This window comes from Mastacembelus armatus, chromosome 3, assembly GCF_900324485.2.
Source record: "Mastacembelus armatus chromosome 3, fMasArm1.2, whole genome shotgun sequence".
Lineage (NCBI taxonomy): Eukaryota > Metazoa > Chordata > Actinopteri > Synbranchiformes > Mastacembelidae > Mastacembelus > Mastacembelus armatus.
The window spans coordinates 172,945-193,162 of record NC_046635.1 but is presented as its reverse complement, the minus strand read 5'-3'; the positions used below and the strand labels follow the sequence as shown (position 1 = coordinate 193,162).

Genomic DNA, 20,218 nt, shown 5'->3' with positions numbered 1-20,218 from the left:
TGATTAATAGGATTTTATCGGGAAAATATATGATCTCTGGTTCCCGAAACCTTTATTTTCTTCATGAGTTTAATTCTCCTGGAGGAGGAGAGCACAAAACAGAAAGTTCTTAAAACCCCAGAAATGCATTTGTTAGCTGTTTTTCTTTTCAAATTAATTCATTTACTTTTTAAAATCTATTCGAAAAGAATTTTCTGTAATTAAAAAAAAAATTAATTTACTTAACCAGTATGTACTTTAGGTGGAAAACATTTATTATTCTCAGTTAATCTGCAATTTTCTTGATTAATCTATTTGTTTTGTCTATAAAATGTCCAAAATATTAAAAAATGACATCATCACCTGCAAATGTTTTCTGTTGTCAACCAACAGCCCAAAACCCAAAGATACTTTCCAGTATAGTAATAGTTTCCAGTGACATACAAATGTTACACAATAAAAGTGTCAAATCTGCACTTCTGTGAAGCTGGACATTATAGTGATTTGATCCAGTGGTACGAGCAGCTTTAAGGCCACCAAAAGAAATTATCAATAAAATGTAGAACGTATAGTTTGTAAGTGGGAAGGTTGTGTATTCTCCTTATCGTCAGAAAGTACCATGAAAGGACCATTAAACCATGAATTAATACTACTAACAAACTCCTGTGTGTACCCAAAGCCTCTGAGCGGTAGAGCTCCATTCTAATATCAATTAAAACACATGAATGAACCACATTTCTACCCTAGATGAGATGCTACAAACGCATTATTGTTTTTATAAACAGAACTGTATATGTGAGAGGTGTGAAGATTCACATCTTCAGTGGGAACCCATGAGTCTCTGGCTCATAAATTGAACCACCATGAATCAGTTTGCACTGTGATGAAGACAAAAAGTTCTGGCATGTCCCAAGACTGTTTACTAAGGATAAGCAGGTTTTGACTAGTGGCACAATGATACATACCGAAAATAATTTATAATAAATATGGAAAATTTTGAGTAACTGCAATGCACAAAAGAAATGGGTTTTTTTCCACATATGGAAAAAAATGCTGATAAAAACTGTACATGGTGCAGAGAAACTTCTGAAAAGACAAAAACAAAAGACTGATTTCTATTTGTAAATTTGAAGTGATGCTGCAAAACATATACTATAATTTCTTGTTAAAATGTTTCCATTTTGGTATCATACCTCCTAAAACAGTAACCTGTAATATGGATTTGGGACACAGCTCTGGTTTTCACCACCACCACCACAAACACCACACTTCGACGTCAACCTCTAGCAGACTTCAAAACAGGCTCCAGAAACAAGAGTCACAATGAAACTTTATATAGTTTTCAAGTATTCAAAACTGTTAAATAAGTACAAGATGTGTTCACATGATTTACATATTGGACAATATATGCACTGCCCATTTTAAATTCTCTTTACATGTGTCCCCACTACCCACGCAACACACTAAAATGTCCGCAAACTATTCACATTTGTTTTGTCTTTTTCTTTCTTTTTTTTTTTTTTTTTTTGCTTTTTGAATCAACTGGAAATTTTGACAGCTGTCTATTGGACAAGAACCACACAGACGGTACACCTGGAACAGTTTACAGTGTAGGATGGAGATGTCCGACGAAGGGGAAGGACAAACTGAGCCAGGTTCAGAACAGGAATTGGCTGCTGGTGATATGAATAGTACATATTAACACAAGAAAGGTGGGTTAACATTCAAATTCAGTTGATCCCTTAATCTTTTGGGCAGTTAATTTACTTCCACACAGCAAAAATAAAATAATATACAGAAGGACTGACGGTGGACTTGTGTGTTTCAGTATTTCAAGGGGAAAGCAGATGGCTTCACTCTTCATTGATTAGTTTTGTTACAAATTTGGTCTAAACGTGTCAAAAAGCTTTTGTTAAGGCACCTAATGCTGTAGGATATTTTTTATACAATTTTGCAAACTAAATAACCAAAAATATATATGCTCCTGTGGGGGGAAAAAAACCCTTAAATAAGCTATAGATAAAACTGATAAAACATGTGTTACCAACATTAAATGTGTATTCTACAGAATTTGGGACTGTTAATGCTCCCACCACATACCAATACAGTGACACAGGACAGAACAGATGGTACGGAAATAAAAAGTAGCACCACAGATAACAGAATGTATGATTCTAAGCTAGCAAATACATTAGACAATGTGATTTTCTTCTCCAAAACTCTACTGCTGATGGACATCTCTTACCCCCGAGGCTGCAACTTCTAATTATTTTACATATTGGCTTAATTGTTGATTCTTTTGGTAACACTTTACAATATGGGTACAATTCATATACTGTAGGTTATTTTCATGCATAAATTATTTCAAGATGTATTACGAACACCTGGTAACATCTTGGTCACAATTAAATGACCAAGATGTTAATTCATATTTACATTTATCGATATGCCACCAGTTAGCTGCACTCCAGTTACCCAAAAGTACAGTATGTATTTGGTCAGCTTCTCTATAAGCAGAAGAGAACCTATTCTTGTGGAAATATGAAGCTACAATAATTTACATGGTGCCAAATTTAGCAGGTAGATAAAATATATGGGTCTGAATCAGCTTTTGTGTAACTGGAATGCAGCTATTTCGCTAGCAGATCAATTCATGTATCATCACAGTTAAGAGTCCTTAATTAATGATCAAGCATGAAGTAATCACACAAAGTCATTTAAGTTCACAATCTTGTGATAATTCATGCATTAATTAAACACTACTTAAATATATAATTTGTACCCTTAGTATAAAGCGTCCTGATGAGTTTCTCTATTACTCAGTTGTTTGTATCAATAAAATGTCAGAAAATTGTGAAAAATGTCCATCATGGTTTCCCAAAGCGGCATATTTGAACTGTTCAAAACTCATGTTGAATGTTTTATGACAGAAAGGAAAAAGTGTGCAGAAAATATTTGCATTTTACTTTTCTGCTGAGTAAATAATCAACCATCATTGCAGTTCTAGTTAACTTGCTTCCAAATTTCAGATTAGACAAATAAAAGCAGAGACCTGAACATAAAATGTCATAATTCAGCTGAGGGACAATAGCCAGTCTTTCTGTACATTACTTTTAGAGATTTAAAAAGCATATAGGTAGCCTTTATGTGGATTTGGTTTATGTTCTCAATTGTTCAAAAGGGTTGACCTACTATGCGTGCCATGTTATCATTATACAGTAGCTCAAAAAAAAAAAAAAAAGGGAAAATTCTGGTCCTTGTCATTTCCAACATCTTGGACTGTACTCAGTTGTTTATAAAACGTTGTGTGCTTTAATTTCTTGGAAGTCTGAAGCTTAATTTCTTTACAGCGCTCTGAATGAATGGTAGGGAGTCCATACAGATAAGAAATTGTGCAATACCATTACAAATGATTGTTTTTTTTAATGATATGAGTGTGTGACACCTGCTGGTCAACTCAATATACACTGTAGTTCCACGTACATAATTTGTTGCTGCTGATATTTCAGAATGACTTGAATCTGCTAGTGGTCTACGACACAAACTATGTTTTGATGGATGTTAATTCATGGTAAAGTGTAAATTCTGCTATGCTAGGTTACTCATGACGCTCCCATGAATAATGAAAGGAATAAGACATGAATAATGATGACATAATTAATAGCCTCTTGTAAGTCCACTGGTTCTTTAACAGAAACTCTACTGGGATAATGACAACATGGCACATGGTTCTGACTGACTGATCGTATAATGCCTGTGGACTCACCACACCACACTGCACATTCAGCACAGTAGCTTGGTTTGCCACACAAAAATGACCAACTATGGGACAAAACACAAAGGTCTAATAAAAACCTGCCTATGAGACAGAGGGGATAGTCACCATACTGTACACTTTCTACAATATCCATGTCCATTATGAATATTACAAGTGCATTCTCTTCAAAGAATAGTTAAACATAAAACAAATTCTTGTTTTTCACTTATGATCAGGCCAAATTATTCATAAACAATAAGAGGATGATTTGGCAAATTCCTGTACTTTACATTTAGCACACTATGCAGATAAAATGTCAATAGAGCTGGACCAGGTAAGTAAATGTTTACTTAATCTATGTAATCTGTCTTAATAAAAACTAAAATTACACTTACTGATGAGCACAACTTAAGTGAATAACAGATTTGTTTTAGGTTAACAGCACCCTCTAGTAACTTTCATTCAGATTCTTAATTTTTCAGCAATTATTTTTGTTTTTTAAATTACTGTACTTCTTTTACATCAACACAATAGTTGATAAGCAAATCATCTTTATCTACAGGGAAAGGTGGGAGTGGTGTGCTCCATAGCTTATGCATTGAGCCTCAGAGACTGATCCTCTCTCCTCCTGGAGGAGATATCAATGTCTATGGAGTCTTTACCCACAATGAGTCGGAGCCGCTTTGCAGGAGGAAGTGGAATGAAATCATCTTCAAACTCTTTGTCGAAGTAGTCATCATCATCATCCACATCCTCATCGTTGTCCTCTTCAGATGAAGGGTCCGCCAGGAGCTTTTGGGCCCGAAGTCCACCATTTCTGGCCTCCAGACTCTGACCCATGTCCCCATTATAGGACACCTGGTCCGCCTTTGTCTGAGATATTCTCCGTGCATCGTCCTCTCTTTTCAGCTGGATCTTCAGCTTGGTGGAGTTACTGTGGACCACAGGGGCAAAGCCATTATTCAGTTTGGCAATGTATGAGCTGCCTTTTTCCTTATCGTGGTCCTTGCTGAATTTGATGCTAATTTTGCTGGAAGAGGCCGAGTTGACTGTAGAGGCAGAAAGGTTAGAGGAGCCAATGGGATCGTTTGGATCATTGGTCTTGCTACTGCTGCTGTCCCTCCGCCGGCGGAGCGTCAGTTTGGGGATGCCAGAGTTGTTCTCCAGTATAAGCTGGGCATCATATCGTGTAATCTGGCGCTTCTTCTTCCCCTTGTCCTCCGACCGGCAGCCACTCTTACCCTTGTTCCTGCGAAGGGATTTGCTGCCATTGGCAACCCCATTGTAGTCCCTGTGTCGGTCAGTGTAGCTCAGCAGCACGTTGCCACAGTCTGAGAAGTTAGCGGTGTGGCCAGGACCAACCGCCATGAATGGCTCGCCATACGAGTCCTCACATTTAATCATCCGCTCGGTCCTTAGCCGTGTTGGCCGTTTCTGCCTGGAGCATGAGCCTCTTCTGGCGTAGCCAGGGTTTAATGCCGGTTGCTCCAGTCCCACTCCATGGTGGAGATACTCCTCCATGTCAGCTGGCTCTGTTTTAATGACCACTCCACCAGGGACTGGGCTCAAGCCATCCATAGCACTAGGCTCCAGCTTAACGCCTGATGCCATTTCCTGGGCTTTTACAAGGATCCTTGTGGACCTGCGAGTTCTGTACATCGAACACTGGCTACCATCACTGCTTTGCACAACCGGTGGATTGCCATTTTCCTTGGTAGCGTGACGGGTGAGGCAGCCCCGCTGGCCTAGTGTCTGCTGTACCAGCTCCTGTCCATCCTTCTCTTTCTTGATGGTGACACCTTTACAAAGCGAAACCTTTGAGTCCCTGAGACCTAGCTGGCAAGTCTCTCCTTTGGCCACTGCCTTGGGCTCTGTACCCCTCCTGCGAGTCCGCAACTGAACTTTACTTAGTGAAGGCTTAGATTGGGATTTTAGTCTCTTTGGTACCCTGTTATTGTTTACACGACCTTGTTTTGAGCATGAGGTAGTAAGGGATTTTGATAAAGTCTGTCTGGTTTGAGTCCTGTTTTTATACTTCAGGCCAGATGATGATGATGATGATGATGTTCTTTTTCTGGCAGCTGGATGAAAAAAAAAAGTAATATTATATTACATTTTAGTAACACTTTCAGAATTACACCTACAAATATGGAAACATTACTAAAATAACAATAATGAAAATTAGAACTTGTGCAATCAAGGTATATCCACATACACCCTAGTTGAATATGACTGCTAGAATACCAAACATTAAGACAGTAATTGTGCATCACTTTACAGCATTAAATCTGCATTCTGCCAAGCTCTAATATCTGTACATAATACAATTAAATAATGCTGCCCTTACCACATTATCGCATGGAGTTTCTTCCCCCTCATTTTTGAGTTTGGGATCTAAACCAAACTATTAATATTACTATGGCACCAAATTAAAGACATATAAGGGAACTCTTACACTGAAGTGTTTTTGGCATTTCCTGAGAGTCTACATCGGTGTGTGAGCCTACAGAGTGACTGTCTGAGCTCCTGTTTCCTTCCCCAAGCTTCTTCAGTCTGTTCAGACGCTTGTCCGTCTCCCGCAACCCATACTTGCTGTTGATCACCGGCACTTCCACGGGCAGTCCAGCTTTGGATTTGAAAGCACCAGTACCCCGTCTGTTTGACAACACCAGAAAAAGTTCAGTTCCGGCCCTATAATTTAACTTTACTTCACTGTATATAGTTTGTATTTAAAGCAATGCATCTTGTGATGTTTTGTATTAGTTCAACACTGCTTATCTGCACAAGACAGTCAGTTTTAATAAATTGTGATATTGTTACTGTAATTAATGGCACCAAGTGCATATAGACATAACACCTTCAAGGTGTTCTGCATGCATTTAACCTTAAATAGTGAACTTATTATTTTACTTACCGTTCACATGTATAGCATTCACAAAACTCATTGTTTTCCCCAAAAAACCCATCTCCATAGTAACAAGATATTTCCTCTCCTGGTTCAATGTCCCTCAAAACCTTCACACAGGCTGTGTCCCGCCCTGTTGACACAAACTACACAACAATAATAAATGGCTGTTATAATGTTGAACTCCCATACTGAACAGCAATTGATCCAGTCAATTGATTTTCTTGAAAAAAAACAAAAAAAAACAAAAACAAAAACTAAGTGGCTTACCTTGCAGTTTGGCCGACAATCTGAAAAAAGAGGGGACAAAAGAAAGACAAATTACTATAAATGCTCTCCAGACTTAGAGCACTCTATGTTGTTACAGTACTACTGACAGCCAAATACTAGATACTATAAAAGACTAATACCATGATTGATGAAGGCAGCTGGTCCCAGCCACAGTTGCGCACAGTTCTTGCGGGTTGAATACATAACACTGAAATCATTCTCCCCATGCCGGAGCAGCATGTTCTCCTCGCTCTCTGAAAGCTCAGCAATGCATCCCACCAAATACTCGATCTTGTCATTTCTTTTCCTACAAAACATTACAGCGTAAGGTGGCTGGGGGTTAGTGACAGTAGTGTTTGACCAGTAGTACTGTTATAGTCAGACTGCTATATGTCCTCACCATTCCTTTGTTGCAACAATTTTAGCGCCATTTTGCTCTGATGAATAGCGATTACAAGGGAGAATCTCAAACCCACTGTCTGTGGCAAACATCCGCAGATACACAAATACCTGTGCAAAACAGAAAGTTATTAATCTGACTGGTTGATAAAACATGGTGACGGAAGAAAACTGTGAATATACTATAAAGTATTTTTACATGTTGCTTGAAGAGCTTTTCTTGAGCTTTTGTTTTGTGGAGAAAAAGATTTCGAGACCAGTCTCCTGATGTCAAAGCTCTGAAAGCTTTCTCCAGGTTGTCATGTTTCTTGAAGCGCTCAATAATCTCTTTTAGCTCCTCTTGTCTTCCCTTAATTGGTCGAAATCTGTTGAGACACAATAACAGGCACAAAACAACAAAATTGTTCAGAAATAATGGACACGGGTAAGAATGCTTTTACATGACTGGAAACGGGCTACATGACTATGAGTTTCAAAGTGAACCCCCTGCTTACCTGGTGTTCATTTTGTGAGTCTGAAAGCCCAGATATGGATCTAGGATGAGGCTTGTGGTCAGATCATCATTTTCACATAACTCCTTGGCAGTCATTCCTGAGGAGGGCACATAGCGCCTCTCTGCCTCCAGACTGGGTGCATTAAACCCTGGAAAAACAAAGTGTCCTGTTAGAGTATGTGACTGCTGACAGATTTTGACATCTGTAAACCTGAATATTAACTCACTCCGGCTACATCGTCGGTTTCTGGGGTGGGTTTTGTTGTGGCGAAGGGATGCCCTGTGTGAATGCTGAGAGCGAGTCTGGCTTTGACTCACAGGTTGCTCGCTGGTCAACTTGGTTCCGTGTCGTCTGCCATTTAATACCATGTTCTTGGATTCGCCCAGCCACTTCATGCCCACAAGCCCCCTGGTCCAGTTGCATTTAGTCTCCGAGATGAAAAAACACTTTTGAGTGGGGAAGACTGGGGTCTAGAGTCTGATACCTGGACAGACAGCAGAAAAAACAAATTTTACTATATGCACAGCCAAGAAATGTATTTAGTTCACTCAAAAAACAAACAAACCAAAAAAAGAAAAAAACACACACACACACACACAAAACAAAATGGGATGTAAAGACAAACTGCCAAGGGAGAAAAAAAGAGATACCATTTAGGAAGGATTGGAAATATAACTTTTATATCCCTTTTCTTAATCTTAAATCTTTATTACATTGTACTAATTTGACACGCAACTGTCAGCATAGAAAAGTGATTGCACCAAAATGCCTTAAGAAACTCAGGCCATAATCAAAGATAATGAAGGTTTCAGTCACATTCATACATGCAGTGCATCCATCAATCCATTATCTATACCTGCTTATTCCTAATTAGGGTCATGGGGATCTGCTGGAGCCTGCATGCAGTGCAGTGGAAGGAAATATGAGAACTGTCTAAAATGTTATTTAAACAACTTTGAAAAAGTTTTGACATCTACATGAAATTAGTTATTGCCCAATAAATATTCTGCGACCATTAAATCCTGCTATTGGCAGCTGCTGAAGTGCAAAATGTGAACAGCATCAGTTAATTTACCCTGTGTTGACTGGTGCTGTTTACACTATGCTAGATTTACAGCACAGCAGGAGAAAGGAAACAAGTTTAAAATGATCCTACAGCGCCCCTCAGTGGTCAACTCGAGTAATACACTGGCTTACTGTCAAGTGGAACAGTAACGGCTTTGGTGCTATCACGTTAACGTTGCTTGGATAATTTATGGACCTTATAATCATATGTCATATCACGTCTACATTTCTAGCTGCATAAACCGACCATGTTACACCTCTTTAATATGAGTGTTCTTGTTTGCACAGGAAGGAGCAAAGGAGTGTAATCTCATTTGTAATCGATGCATTAAGCGCTTAGCATTTTTAGCTTAGAAGCTAACGTTAGCCACAATACAACACAACACAACACGCCGCAGGGATCGGGAACCACTGAAGGAAGCCGGAAGGCCACGCCGCCGGCTAAGGCCGAGACTGTATCGGTGATCAATACAGCTCGCATTGTTTGCTAACAGCCACCGTCTCTCCACCCATTCGCTCCGTTAGCATGACGCTAACAACCGAAGGCGACGCCAGGGACACGATGTGTTGTGGTGGTTAGCTTGCAGCAAACGCCGGCAACAAGCCATAATGGCAATTTCCAACAAGCGAGATGGCATTAACGACCAACCACACAGACACCGGCTGTCAATTTAACGCAAATACCGAACTTTAATACGACAGGGGTGGTGCCATTTAGTCTTGTTTTACGATAGTATCAACCTAACGTTAACTTCACACCTTACAGCGGCTTTGGCATTCCCATTACGTGTGTGAGCCGCTAACATCATGACCGGTGATTATCAACATTTAGCCCTCGGTTTAAAAGCCCTCGACCCCGAGTCAGTTATGTAACATTACCGGACTTTTCAGTTTGTGTTAGCTCACCAGCCACCATCAAACTTCACTCCACCGGGCTGACAAGTTGGTCTCACCGTCAGCTAGCACAGTCCATGACAAACACACGACTCACTCACACTTTCTCCCAGAAACGACATTTAGACGGTCCTCGAGGATTCAGACACGGTAGATGTCCCAATGTGAGGCGAGCAAACGTGACACTACCTCCCCGTAAACCACTGGACCACAGCGGCTAACGCCGCGTTAGCTCGGACTGTTGGCCGTGGAACCATTAGCTAGCTCCACAGGCCCAATCTCTCGTCTGTAGGCGAATTAAAAGTTAGTTTGCATGCCTGTACCGCGGTAGAGACGACCTGCCGAAGTGAACCGAGCCTGGTACCGGTGCCTGGCTCGGTGTGGGAGATGTTGTTCGTGGTGAGAGCTGGTAAATAAGTAGCAGGGAGCTGGAAGCGTTTCACGCGTTGATGGTGTTAAATGTCCCGAGTGAACAACACAGGTAGAACAAACACACAGAATACTCACTGGATTATATTTGGGGGGAAACAGTCACGGAACAAAACACCACTCCTCCAAACTAATCCAAATTTGGCACGACAGCCCTGAACGCAAAAATCACAGGAAACACATTTTTTTTTAGAAATTAACATTAAAATTCAAGATGGCGGCCTAGCACAGGCGAAAGAGACAGAAAGGCGCAGCACAGCCACCCCAGAGAAAATAGACCCGAGAAATACGCAAGAGTTCTCATCTGCTGGGAACGAAATCGAAACGGTAACCCGGTGCACAGTCTCAGACTTAAAAAGTGAACATTGTGGACAGGGTTTCATAGCTTACGTTGAAAAAAAGTCTAAAATCGTTCTCATAGTTTGTTCCAGTAATTGTCGGATGTATACAAAAGTAGTGCTGCATAAACAAACCTCTGTACTCTTCCCAAAGAACCCAGTGGTTCCGACAGCGGGTTCTCCTGGAAAGCTCACTAGAACAATCTAAAACAGGCGAACCTAAACCCACAACTACACAAAGGCCCTTATGGCTTCTTCTGTTTACTCTCTACTATTTTGATTTACCCCGCCCTCCCCTTTTAACCGATCATTTGTTAATGTGGGTGGTACACGAATAGACCATTCACTTATTTTTTACAGAACCAGACAATATTCCATTACACAGCAACTGATAATTGCTCCATATCATTGTTTTATCCTTTACTGGGCTGAATTAAGGGAATACTCACCAAATATTCATTTAATACACTTCACTACCACCTGTTTTAGTTAGCCTAAATTCTCTCAAGAATGAAATAAAATAACAAATAATAACTGCATTATATATTTAATTGAATATAATCTATGACAATTTGAATTTCAGTTCAATTGAAAATACTTTTTGTACTTCAGGATTGATGACTGAATGGGCCTACTGGGCACAAAGCCCAGTGGTCCAAGTGGTCAAACAAATTCAAATACAAAACAGCCACAAAGAGACACACAAAATGACCACAGTTGAAAGCTGAGGGAACTTTAGTATCTTGGAGTGCTGCCCAGGAATAGCTACAGAAGTTTGAACTTGGTGGGTGTAGAAATTTGCCTTTTGTCTACCCTACAGGGTGGTTTACTCTGTGTGGGCAGGGCTGCATCACACTGCTGCAATTTTGCGGAACCCAACTGCCATAAAAACAACCTAAATACCTTTTCTCCCAACTAACCCTGACCTTCTTCATTTTGTAACAAAGGTGTAAACTGAGCTGGAAGTCCATCCCGTCTGTGTTTTTAATATTTACATGTACACTGCATATCATAATATGTGAGGTAAGTGGTAGCATCATCACTTTAGTGTGTCCTCTTGATTTTAGTTATCATAAATCAGATGGCTACTGTTGTTTATCAAGGATTACTCAAACATGAGGAAATTGCATTTATTGGAGAGTACTTTAGTAGATTAATCCATATTTGGTGTTCTACTCGAGGCAGCAGGATGGTTTATGTGGAACTGATTCAAAGTAGTGTGTGTGTTTATGGTAATGAAGAACATAAGTGTAATAGTCAAGATTGTTGTGTTTTTAAGAGTTTTTGGACAACTAATGAAGATCTGTGGCACAGAGGAATAAGATATATCAGGCTTTGCTCACAGGAAGAGAAGAAAAAAGAACAACATGAACAACACAGCAATAAAAGCAAACTGATTACACAGCAAGAAGGTTCCTGGTTTGAAACCCATCAGGGGCCTTTCTGTGTGGAGTCTGCATGTTCTCCCTGTGCTTGTGTGGGTTTTCTCCAGGTACTCTGGTTTCCTCCCACAGTCCAAAAACATGTATGTCAGGTTGATTGGTGACTCTAAATTGCCCATAGGAGTGAGTGTGAGTGTGTGAGGTTGTTTGTCTCTATGTGGTCCTGTGATGGACTGGTGACCTGTCCAGGGTGGACCCCTGCCTTTCACCTAAAGAGAGCTGGGATAGGCTCCAGCAGATCCCCGTGACCCTGGTTAGGACTAAGGGGGTACAGATGATAGATGGATGGATATTTAATCTGTTTAAATAGTTTCTTTTGTTGTTATTGATTCAGTGCTTTTTGCTTTTATCCAAAGTTGTGTAAAGTGCTATGTAAATACACTTTGACTATGTGCAACTTATTTTATGTTTGATTTGCACTCGGAATACACTATAAATTATTCTGAATAATGCTTTATTTTACCCCATATTCTGAAATACAGTTTGCCTTGATGCATATATAACCTATGCTCATTTTTCTCAATAAAAACATTATTTTGAAACATTACAAAAACTTGCAAATGTGATGACATAAGTGCTTTTTCACATATTTTTATTTAGAAACGTCTTGTTTCAGTAAGAGCTACAATCACACGTCGGTTTGATAATTTTGTGAGTAGAGTTTTATTATTTATTAACTATAGTAAAAATGAAGCACAAATGCAGCAGCTGGTGGGTTCTTTTTTTCTATGGTAATTACGTAACAGTCGAGACGTCCTCCTACGTCAGAGGTCGAAGTTGAAATGTGACGTAGGTAAGGCTCGTGGTTGGAAGATTCGCGGGAAACGTCCCAAAACAAATTGGTTCTGATGGACACGCCAGTGACTTCAGCCACAGTGTGACGTTAACCGATCAGTACTAATCAATACTAACTTCTTTTCTTAAACCCGGCAACATAACGTACACCGACTGCTCTCGGCGACAAACTACTCCCGGTCAAACCGAGTTACTTCACTTAGCTCCGCGCTAACACAAGTTAGCTTAGTGCTAACTAGCTGGCCGGGTTTAAACGAGAGGAAACGGCTTCTCGTTATTAGCCACGATTAACGGTTAACGGTGACGGCACCGTGAACAGGGCCGGAGACTCGGTAAACGGTGACTGAAATGGCAGAAAGGCCAGAAGACCTGAACCTTCCTAACGCAGTGATCACCCGCATCATCAAGGAGGCGGTGAGTGCAGGGAAAATAGTCACAAGGCAAAACTGTTTCATTTGATGGTGAAGTAAAATTACATACTTCGTTTAAGATGCTTTGTGTTATCTAGCTCCTTTTCTAACACCTCACTCAGTGGAAGAAATGAACAATAGTAAATAAGTATTTGCTTGTGATGGAATGTGTATATTTTCTGAGGTTCTTCTACTTAACCCGAGTGTTTCCAGCTCTACCTGATCAGCTTACCTGCTTACACATGGTATCTATGGGTCTTTATTCAAACTCTCTTTACCTTCATATCAGCAGAATCAGCAATTTATTTGATATTTCACAGATTAAACAATAAAAAAATTGGCAAACGTGAAGCCATCACTGAGATTTTAGAACATATTTTTAACATCTTCATAACCCAGACATAAGCCAAAGGTGGAACATTTCACAATAAAACTTTTTTGACAATAAAATAAACTAAAAAGACCTCACTGAAATCATGTTTTATTTCTGATAAAGTTATGGCACTGTCACATTGCTTTATATTTAGTGGTGTTTAATATTTAGCCTAGCCTAGTTGATATAAATGAGGTCGAACCAAACAGCCTCCAAAATGGAGATACAGATACAGTCAACTCATTCATGAAGGTGGATTTATTACAGCACTGTTGTATTAGACTGTATTTGTTTTAGCTTGGTGCTAAGTAGTAAATTGACAACTGAGTGTATTTGTTATCATTTGTTTTTGCCTCAGAAGAAATAAATACATTTGTCAGCCTGCCTGTGATTTCTGATAAGAGGGATATGTATGTAGCTTTGAGATAACTCCTCCGCACCGTTTGTTTTCAACAGCTCCCAGATGGGGTGAATGTGTCGAAAGAAGCAAGAAGAGCCATATCTCAAGCTGCCAGCGTGTTTGTGTTGTATGCAACCTCCTGGTAAGAATAAAAACACAAATTTATTTTTGAAAAGTCAGGTATTAAAGTCAGGTAAAGTCATAGTCAGGTATTAATTTACAACATAGTTTGATTCAAGTGGTGTCACGATTTCACGCAACTCGGAACAAACCAAGGACCATGTGTCAACTTCTTATATTGTGACGTTATGAGGTGACTAAAATATAACATTTAAGACCTGAATATCTTCAATTCTGGAATTTGATTAATAAAATCTGTTTGTCTTTATGTTGTTACAGTGCTAACAATTTTGCCATGAAAGCCAAGAGAAAAACTTTGAATGCAGGAGACGTTCTGGCTGCAATGGAAGAGATGGAGTTCGAACGGTTCCTGGAGCCTCTCAGAGAAGCTTTGGAAGGTCAGTACAATAGTAAACATCTACACGATTTTATTTATATCTGCCATCCTCAGGCTGCAAATTCTATATTTTATTAAGGGAAAATTTCACAGTTAACAGTGGGCATTTGTGTGCCACAGTGTATAAGAAGGGCCAGAAAGGAAAGAAGGAGGTGTCTGAGCAGAAGCGCAAAGATAAAGAGAAGAAGACAGATTTTGAAAATGATAAGAGCAGAGAGGAAGAGGAGGAGGAAGAGGAAGAGGAGGTGGAGCGCATGGAGGAAGAGCCCGAAGCCGAGAACGAAGCTGAGGAGGAGGAGGTGGAGAACTGAGGACATTTCACCACAAGGCCCTTATGACATCAATGAGATGCACTCTGTCAGCTCCTCTGAGGTTATCACTGCCTGTGTTTTAAATGATGCTTGGTCATCACCGAGCCACCACAAATCTAAGACGTGCTACTGAAACTAGATTTCAGCGAAACTGTGATGAGCTCAAAGGAGATGAGATTAACACAGCACAAAGAAACCATAAGCTTCATCACACACACCTTTTTTTGGTCCATTTTGTATCTTTTAATCTTTTATACCTGAAGCTTTCTTTCTGTAATTTCTTGATAAACAATATACAGTAGTGTACATCAATAGAAAGTAAAATGGCTGCAAGTGCTTCTGCCCACACTGAGCCAATACTCTTTGGTACTGAAGCCTTTCAGTCAGTTTACCACTGGAGGGAGTGAGAGCACAGGCAGTAGTTTGACTGGTTATGAACAGGTAGTTACTAAAGGAAGAATACTGTTTGAAATATATGAGCACCATTATAATTTAGGATTATGGTTTCAGTTGTAGTAAGGTGCCTTTTCCCGCATGCTGACAAATTCTAAAATAAAATAAATGTGCAAAATTGGTGGGATAGAGCAATTTGTCTATAAAGCATTTATCAAGCTGATAGATCTTAGGATTATGTTACATTATATTCATTTAATAAATGCCCCTATGTATCTTCACCTTTCTGTTCCTTGTCTGTTGGGTTTGTTTTTGAACCATTTATACTTTTTGTAGAATTGTATGTGATTTGATGGTTGAGACTTTTAATAAATACTTTGTACTAAACAGACTGCACTGGATAGTTACTGCACTCTCACTGCTCCTGTTTAGTTTTGTCTGATCAAAGCATTCTTCATTAGTGGGTAACGTAACCACATTATGCTGATTTGACATGAGTCTGGATCTCACTGGTTCTTTGAAGAACCCAAACCTGAAAAAGCACAGCTTTTAATGAAGTTCTCAAAAATTGACAAGATGTACACAAAACTTGATTAAAATGTTATCAATGGTTTCTGCAGATCCACTGAAGGTTAAGATTGTAAATGCCACATGTAATTTAATACTGGTTTTACTGTCATACTGGCCAAAGTACAATGATAAAACAAGTAAGGGCAATATAGATGACAATTTGTAGTACCAATTAAAGCAACCTGCAAAACCAGCAGAATTGATCAATTTCATCATCCACTTTCAAGCTGCAACCATTAGGCAATTAAATTGTCCAAAAAAAAAAAAAAAATTTAATTGCACCTATCTTGACAATCAGTTCACCATTTGAAGTTTCTTATACATATCAAATGGGTTGGTTTAATCCACAAAATGTAAAGCTTGGAATTTTGGAATGATAAAAGAGCAGGCAAGTTTAATACTTGCAAATAAATTCAAGACATTTTGGCCTCAGTAAAATATTAGGTTGGTACTAATGCAATACTGTAAGTATTGCAATGTCATGAATTTTGACTACTTTGTAAGTGGTTTATTTGCAATAATTTATTTTGTAGAAAAACACTAGTTGAAACCATCCACTCAACCCTCATAACTGAGACCTCTGTCAGTGGTAGTCTGGTTTGATGAGAGAAACTGAACTCACTGGCCACAACTCAAAGCACTATATAAGGGGGGGAAAAATTGGTCAAGACCTTCAGTATTTACTCAACATTTTATTTGAATTCTCCATTTACTCAGACGGGCATTCGACCTTTCCACTGTTGATGTCATCAATGACGTCATGGGGAGGACGACCATCGATAGTGCATCCAACAGACTGAGCGGTGCCCAGGATCTCCTTGATTGTTCCTGAGTAAAAGAATAAAAATTAACACATCTACTAATCACTGTCCTGAGATCACAAAAGAATGTTGACAAAGGGTGAGATTTTCACCAGCCAAGGGTACAGCTCATTCTTTAGTAAGGTGTAAAGCCCAATTTAAATGTTATTGCCAAGTGTAATGTGGGCAGAAAAATCCAGGTGAAAATTAGTTTAAGCTAATGAGACTAAATTAGTGCTCATTTATTTGGTTAACGTGTTCCAGGCTTTTCGGCACAGAACTGTCCATTAAGGTGGGCAGCCCTGTTTCCTAAAGCTGGGTCTATCTGAGCCTCCACTGGATTATACTCAGTCACTCTTGACAGACAGGCATAGTGGCAGGAGGCTGAATAGTACATGCCCATTGCTAACACCAGCCATAAGTAAGGATGACCATACAAAGTTCTTGTAGTGACTAAATAATGTTGGTAGCAGCAGGGAGGGGGAAAAAAAAAACTGGACCTTACCAGAAAGCTCCCTGGCAATGGAACGAGGCCTCATGACACGAGCAATGCTCACAATTTCATCGAAAGCCACACTTCCACTGTGCTTAACTGGAGGATAAAAGGAGTAAGATGTAGTCAACCCATTACATTTGTTAAGGTTTGAATTACAGACTTCCTGATGAACATCACTTACTGTTCTTGACCTTCTTCCTGTCACGAGGCGGCTCCTTCAGAGCCTTGATGATCAGAGCAGATGCAGAGGGAACCACTTCAATCTAGAAAGGAAAAGTTGGCTATAAGAACATCATCCCTCTACTGCTGCAAAACTGGGTGTTTGTATTCACAGTCCAGCAAGAGTTAACAAGGCCTGTGAAGTGTAACTGGTTATACTACATACTGCTGCCTGCCTGTTCTGGATGGTCAGCTTCACAGTGATCCTCAGGCCCTTCCAGTCACCGGTGGCCTTGGCAATGTCATCACCAACTTTCTTGGGAGACTAGTCAGAAAACAGATATTCAGCTTAAATCAACAGAACAAATACAAGACCTAACTAGTCTTATTCAGATGAAATTTTAGACGTCCAGAACCAAGATGTTAAAATTTACTGTTCTCATTTGCTCATACTATGATTACACACTGCTAAAAGTTTTAGCATATTGGAACAAGAAACACTGTTCCAGACCTTTCGGCACAGAGTTGTCCATTGGTTTTGGGCAGCCCTGTTTCCTAAAGCCGGGTCAATCTAAGCCTCCTCTGGATTATACTCAGTCACTTAGACAGACAGGCATAGTGGCGGGAGGCTGGTTCAATTTGTGCCAGTGCATTTTAATGTGCCCATACGTAATATCACTCACCAGACCCAGAGGACCAATTTTGGGGGCCAGGGCTGAGGTGGCTCCAACTTCTCCACCTGTGCACCTCATGTACACTGCAAAGCAGAAGAGACAAACTCACTTTAAAAGGCTTTATCTGGATCCTTTACACCTGCAGACAAAGGTGCACTGACAGATTTAACATACAACCCAGCTTCATGGCACTGCTCGAAATGAAACCAACTGTATACAAACTGAGTTTACAACAGCAGCCTGTTATCTTCCACATTATGTGGGATATCCACTTGTATATCCGTTTCAATATTTAACTTTAAAATTAAAGTCAAGACTAGTAAAGTTAAAACGAAACATCTTCAGTGGGTCCTGAAAAAGCGAAGTTAAAACCTTTTTTAGCTGAAATTAGCTATAGCTAACGTTAGCATTACGATCAGCAGCTAGCAGGCTTAGCCCACGTGGGCAAACTTAAACTAGCTAGATTCATTATTGTGCCGTCACCCACTCCTCATGTGACACCTGCTAAATACAATACCGTCCTCAGAGGAAAACATAACATATTTTTTGGTTTCTCAGTCGAATTTCGTGTCCCATCTTTACCGTGGTCTCTACGCCGTTCACAGGCCGAAACACTCCATCTTGGTTCTTATTACCCGCTCGACACTGAACACATACCAATTTTAATCTCGTTGGGGTCGAATTTGGGAGGCATGACGCTGCTGTGGAGGGTGAACTCAGTTCAGCTTGATTGGTGAGGGTGTCGGATGAACCCGGGACCGGGACGACCGATTACTGTTGCACCTCCACCGCTAACGGAGAAAAAAAAAGGGCCGATTCCAGGCCGAGCTATAATTTATACCTCCGCTAAGTCCCGCGAGAGTTCGTGATTCTCGTTGTGACGTCGAATAAATAGGTGGGTTGGTGCTCCCCATGAAGAATTATATACTGAATTAATTTATTCCTAAAATAAAATAAAACCAAAATTCAGCATTATATTACATTTTAACTATAACATTAGAACAATTTAAAACAAAGACATATGCATGGATTATATAATAAACACATTTTATTTGTTTAAGCCATTTTAGCATGCAATCCTTTTACATAACTCCACAAGAATCCCATTTCATATCACCACATAAGCTACTGCAACCCCTGCATCTGGACAGACAGAATTTAAACAGTTGCTTGTATTGTTCTATTATGTTTTAACTGGGGAATTTTACTTGTGTTTATTTGACTTTGAGCTTCTGGGAGTTTTTCTCTATGGTGGAATGCCATTTTCTCAACTGGTTCATGAACTCTGGAGGAGGCCAAAGTGCTGAATGTGGGCGCTGAGTGTATGAGCATCCTCTGTAGCAGGATAATGGGCCTGAAGGTGGTTGAGTGCTACTGCAAAATAAAAGTCAGTATTGCAATTTACAATATTACTGTAGGTACTCGCCAGGTTTCCAGGTTTTTTTATCATGACTGCTGTGCCGTTCTGAATTGTATGTACGAGCAGTGTTTTCCTGTTTGATTCCTGGAGGACTTTTTGACTCAGAGCTGCTCTACAGGAATAGCAACAGAACACGAGAGGGAGTAAGTGGGTGAGAAGCAGAGATCATCACTGTTGTGCTGTTTAATATGCATGATGGAAATCTGTGAGGGCATAGTCAGAAATTCACAACTCATATTATGAAAGGATAGAGTTATCTGTATTTTCAGAAACTGCTCAACATTTATGGGAAATGCCACATTTGAATAATCTTTTCTGATGAGCTGTTATGTCATGTTTTTAAGCTCTAATGCTGCAAGGACAGTTTTCTGAGTTCAATATCCCCATTTTTGCATTAAATTAAAAGATATAAGTTTTTTTTTAGTTTTCTGCCCAACTGAAAAGAAGAATGTAAGGTTTTTGCTTTTTGCATCTGAAAGCTTGATATTTTTTCATTTAATCTGGTTGGCTACATGTTTTTAATTTTCCTATAAAGTGCAATATGAAAAATTACATTGATGGTGATAAATTGTTTAAATAATAAATGGGAGATACAGTAAATTATTGGAGATACCTTATATCAGAAAATACATCGGTAGATGGATACTAATAGGCTTTTTGCATTTTATTAGTGTGTTATATATTAGAGTGTTATATTGGGGCCACTTATAGTTATTGCTTGTTTGTGTTAAGAAAATTAAGGAAAAATAAAGAAGAGGTAGATCAGTAGATTTTGCAAAAGTTAGAATGCATAATAAACACTGTGGCTGAATATTTTTCACCATGGAAATAAATTATATTAGTGGTAATAGGATCCTATGGATAACTTCCTCTTCCTCTATTTTTAATGTATTTTTATAACTTATAACCTATTTTGTTACATGTAAAC

General features: G+C 39.5%; 3 protein-coding genes and 2 non-coding genes across 8 annotated transcripts; 1 reads left to right on the top strand and 4 right to left on the bottom strand.

The window, feature by feature from the left end:
- Nucleotides 1-1,292: 1,292 nt before the first annotated feature.
- Nucleotides 1,293-10,812, bottom strand: kmt5b (lysine methyltransferase 5B). Of its 3 annotated transcripts, none has more exons than XM_026319948.1 (10): nucleotides 10,666-10,812; nucleotides 8,031-8,288; nucleotides 7,805-7,952; nucleotides 7,510-7,675; nucleotides 7,312-7,421; nucleotides 7,052-7,218; nucleotides 6,912-6,931; nucleotides 6,651-6,787; nucleotides 6,192-6,391; nucleotides 1,293-5,817 (listed from the first exon to the last, which is right to left on the bottom strand). In XM_026319948.1, exons 2-10 carry the CDS (start codon nucleotides 8,197-8,199, stop codon nucleotides 4,328-4,330), a joined length of 2,607 nt encoding a protein of 868 aa, XP_026175733.1. In that variant the 5' UTR covers nucleotides 8,200-8,288; nucleotides 10,666-10,812; the 3' UTR covers nucleotides 1,293-4,327. The 3 variants fall into 3 exon arrangements, with proteins under 3 accessions (XP_026175733.1, XP_026175732.1, XP_026175734.1); XM_026319947.1 differs by lacking the exon at nucleotides 10,666-10,812 and adding an exon at nucleotides 10,271-10,461; XM_026319949.2 differs by lacking the exon at nucleotides 10,666-10,812 and adding an exon at nucleotides 9,865-10,247.
- Nucleotides 10,813-12,748: 1,936 nt separating this feature from the next.
- Nucleotides 12,749-15,558, top strand: pole3 (polymerase (DNA directed), epsilon 3 (p17 subunit)). Its single transcript, XM_026320317.1, has 4 exons — nucleotides 12,749-13,181; nucleotides 14,007-14,092; nucleotides 14,350-14,468; nucleotides 14,588-15,558. Exons 1-4 carry the CDS (start codon nucleotides 13,116-13,118, stop codon nucleotides 14,776-14,778), a joined length of 462 nt encoding a protein of 153 aa, XP_026176102.1. The 5' UTR covers nucleotides 12,749-13,115; the 3' UTR covers nucleotides 14,779-15,558.
- Nucleotides 15,559-16,413: 855 nt separating this feature from the next.
- Nucleotides 16,414-18,687, bottom strand: rpl12 (ribosomal protein L12). 2 transcript variants are annotated; one of them, XM_026320315.1, is made up of 6 exons: nucleotides 18,528-18,687; nucleotides 17,880-17,953; nucleotides 17,423-17,521; nucleotides 17,219-17,300; nucleotides 17,047-17,133; nucleotides 16,414-16,569 (listed from the first exon to the last, which is right to left on the bottom strand). In XM_026320315.1, exons 1-6 carry the CDS (start codon nucleotides 18,562-18,564, stop codon nucleotides 16,451-16,453), a joined length of 498 nt encoding a protein of 165 aa, XP_026176100.1. In that variant the 5' UTR covers nucleotides 18,565-18,687; the 3' UTR covers nucleotides 16,414-16,450. The 2 variants fall into 2 exon arrangements, with proteins under 2 accessions (XP_026176100.1, XP_026176101.1); XM_026320316.2 differs by having other exon boundaries at nucleotides 18,453-18,664.
- LOC113138313 (small nucleolar RNA SNORA65) lies at nucleotides 16,795-16,922 on the bottom strand. The gene has a single exon (XR_003296442.1). It is a non-coding gene; the product is annotated as a small nucleolar RNA SNORA65 (small nucleolar RNA).
- Nucleotides 17,695-17,822, bottom strand: LOC113138315 (small nucleolar RNA SNORA65). Its single transcript, XR_003296443.1, has one exon. It is a non-coding gene; the product is annotated as a small nucleolar RNA SNORA65 (small nucleolar RNA).
- Nucleotides 18,688-20,218: the final 1,531 nt, after the last annotated feature.